This window comes from Saccostrea cucullata, unplaced genomic scaffold (genome assembly GCF_032062105.1).
Source record: "Saccostrea cucullata isolate Sc308-1 unplaced genomic scaffold, CSIRO_AGI_Scuc_v1 ctg1405, whole genome shotgun sequence".
NCBI classification, from domain to species: Eukaryota; Metazoa; Mollusca; class Bivalvia; order Ostreida; family Ostreidae; genus Saccostrea; species Saccostrea cuccullata.
In genome coordinates this window covers 25,249-28,167 of record NW_026928513.1, presented here as the reverse complement: position 1 = coordinate 28,167, position 2,919 = coordinate 25,249, and the positions used below count along the sequence as shown (strand labels likewise).

At 40.3% G+C, this 2,919-nt stretch overlaps 1 protein-coding gene across 1 annotated transcript; it reads right to left on the bottom strand.

Annotated features, from left to right (window-relative positions):
• Positions 1-361: 361 nt before the first annotated feature.
• Positions 362-1,944, bottom strand: LOC134277820 (uncharacterized). The gene is made up of 2 exons (XM_062760126.1): positions 1,179-1,944; positions 362-1,002 (listed from the first exon to the last, which is right to left on the bottom strand). The coding sequence occupies exons 1-2, from the start codon at positions 1,942-1,944 to the stop codon at positions 362-364; spliced, it is 1,407 nt and encodes a 468-aa protein (XP_062616110.1).
• Between the last annotated feature and the right edge of the window lie 975 nt (positions 1,945-2,919).

Sequence of the window (2,919 nt, the reverse complement as noted above, 5' to 3'; positions counted from 1 at the left end):
ACAGCCCCCTTATTATGAAACAAATGTGACACAATTACAAAAATATATATATATATATATATACATTATATCCATTAACCCAAAAATTGTATAAAACACAATGCAAGTTAAACAGGTTACACTGTACTAAATTCTTATCAAAAATGATATATGCACATGATAAATATGATACCTAGCAAATTCAATACATGTACATGATAAAGAAGAATATTCATATATTCAAAGTCTCTCAGTAAACACATCTCAAACATTTCTAGGATCATGCACAGTTTTTCTACAGGTCGCGTTAGAATGTTTGTCGCAGTTTTCACTTTCACCTGACGCACGAGTCCATTTCTGTCTCATGCACTACTCTTATCGGTCAAGAGTTCCTTGGGCCGTTCAAATCTACAACTAACACAATATTACCGATTTGAAAGTTTCTCTTGATATCATGCCATTTCTGTCGTTCCTGGAGAAGTGGTAGGTACTTGCGTACCCAATGATGCCAGAACAAGTTGGCCATATATTGTATCTGTCTCCAACGGCGTCTGTGGTACAGATCTGTCTTATCAAAGACTCCTGGAGGAAGGTTAGGTTTCCTCTTCATCAAAAGCATATGGTTTGGAGTAAGTGGCTCCAAGTCACAGTGTTGATCTGTATATTCAATTTCATACATTAGAGTATGAAGTCCTTCATCATCAAGTGTCTGCTTCTTTAGTACACTATTCATGGCTTTACGAATAAATCTAATTAACTTGTCCCAGGCTCCCCTGCAGTGTGATCCAGCTGGTGGGTTAAACTGACAGTCTACGTTCTTTTGTAATATTGCAGATTGGATCTGTGCTTGGTTCCATTCTTGTATGGATTTTTTAAGTTCACGTTCGGCACCAACAAAGTTAGTTCCGTTGTCAGAACGTATTTTTTTTACTTGTCCTCTTCTTACTATGAAACGAGGTAGTGCATCTATGTAGGAATCTGTATCCAACGAAGCTGCTATCTCTAGATACACTGCACGACTAGCTACGCAAGTGAATATAAAACCGTAGCGTTTCACACGGCTCCGTTTCACTTTGACTTCAAATGGTCCGAAATAATCGACACCAACTCTGCTAAACGGTGGTTCGTCCGGTATAATACGATCTTTGGGCAAACTTGCCATCTTTTGCTCTCCGACCTTAGACCTACAAGTCGTCTACAAGTAACACACTTTGATATGACTTTCCGAATTGCAGATGGAGCATGGATAAGCCAGTAACGTTCTCTCAGCTTTGCTAGCATGTGATTTTTGCCACTATGTAGTAGATCCTGATGAATTTGTTTAAGAATTAGAGTGGAAACATGATGATCTTTGGGTAAAATCACTGGACCTTTCATCTCCTGTGGAAAACTTGACTTGTGTAAACGACCACCGACTCGCAAAAGTCCAGCATCCAAAAACGGATCCAGGCTCCGGATTCTGCTACCATGACTGACACTAGAGTTTCCTGACACAAGGGTATTTATTTCCGTAGGAAATTCCTGTCGCTGAATGAAAGTAAGTATAACTCTCTCTGCTTCTTTCAAGTCCTCAAATGAAATGTAAGCCTTGTCACAAGAATCATCATGTACCAGTGAGTGCGAATCGAGTCTTTTCACACGAACAGGTCTTAACAGTTCTTTTCGTATCTTCAAAATCCAGGCCACACTACGTTTTAATAAATACAAAGACGAATGATGTTGAAAAAGCTCGTTAATATCTACGGTATTCTCTTGTAATTCCTGTGATTTTGTGACAATTGTCTTTACAGTAACCTTTTTCACCTCTGGGTCGTTGTCAAACAGTTCTCTTTCAGTGAGGTATGAAGCTGGTGTTGGCCAATGATCCTCAGGTTCAAACAGGAAATTGGGGGGTTTGATCCAGTTCTCCTGTTTCAGTAAGCCATCTGCAGAGATACCTCTAGATGCATGATCCGCTGGATTCATCCTTGTGTTAATGTATCTCCAGTCAGTTGGTTGTGACCCTTCGTGGATAACTGCTTATCTGTTTGCAACAAAAGTAGGAAATCTCGCCGTACTATTCTGAATATAACGTAGAACGGCCATGCTGTCGGTCCAGTATGTAATACGATGGACAGGAATATTTAATTCTCTAAGTAACATGCTATTGGTTCTGACGGCTAGTGGGCTGTCGTCAACTCCAATCGTGGAATAGATGTTGCCTTAAGTGGAGAAACGCGACATTTTCCCATAATGAAGGAACAATGACGTTCACCAGAAGCGTTCTCCATGCACAAGTACTAGTATGACACTGTACCATATCCACTTTCGCTCGCATCAGCAAAATGATGTAACTGTACCATGAGTGGATGAAAACCATAAGGTTTCAGACATCTGTTCACTTTGAAGTCCCTCAATTTCTTGAGATCATGGTACCAATTATTCCACTGAATAGCAGTGTCAACTGGAATCTTATCATCTCAACCAAGCTAAAGTTTGCACAATTCCTGCAGAATAATCTTGGCCTTGAGTACCGGTAGTTGTGGAGCTAAGAATCCAAGTGGATCAAACACACCGCTCACCATTGACAGAATTCCTGGCCTCGAAAGTGGTTTCCTGTTGAAGTCCAGTTTAAACTGAAAGATATCAGAATTCACACACAACTGGATGCCGAGGGCTCGCTCTACTGGTAGTGTATCATAGTCAAGATCCAAGTCCTTGACCTAGTCCCTGTAACTCTTTCACCAATGTCACAGCATTTCTTACAGAATTCACCGACTTAAGACAATCATCAACATAGAAATTCTTAACTGTATTTCTTGTCTCATCACTAAAATGTCCTGACCAATCTTGAGCTGTCTGTTAAACAAAAGTTGGCGCAACTAGGCGAAGATGTGGCTCCAAACAAATGCACGATCATCTGGTACTCAAGCAAACTACTGGAAGGATTTCCATCTTTCC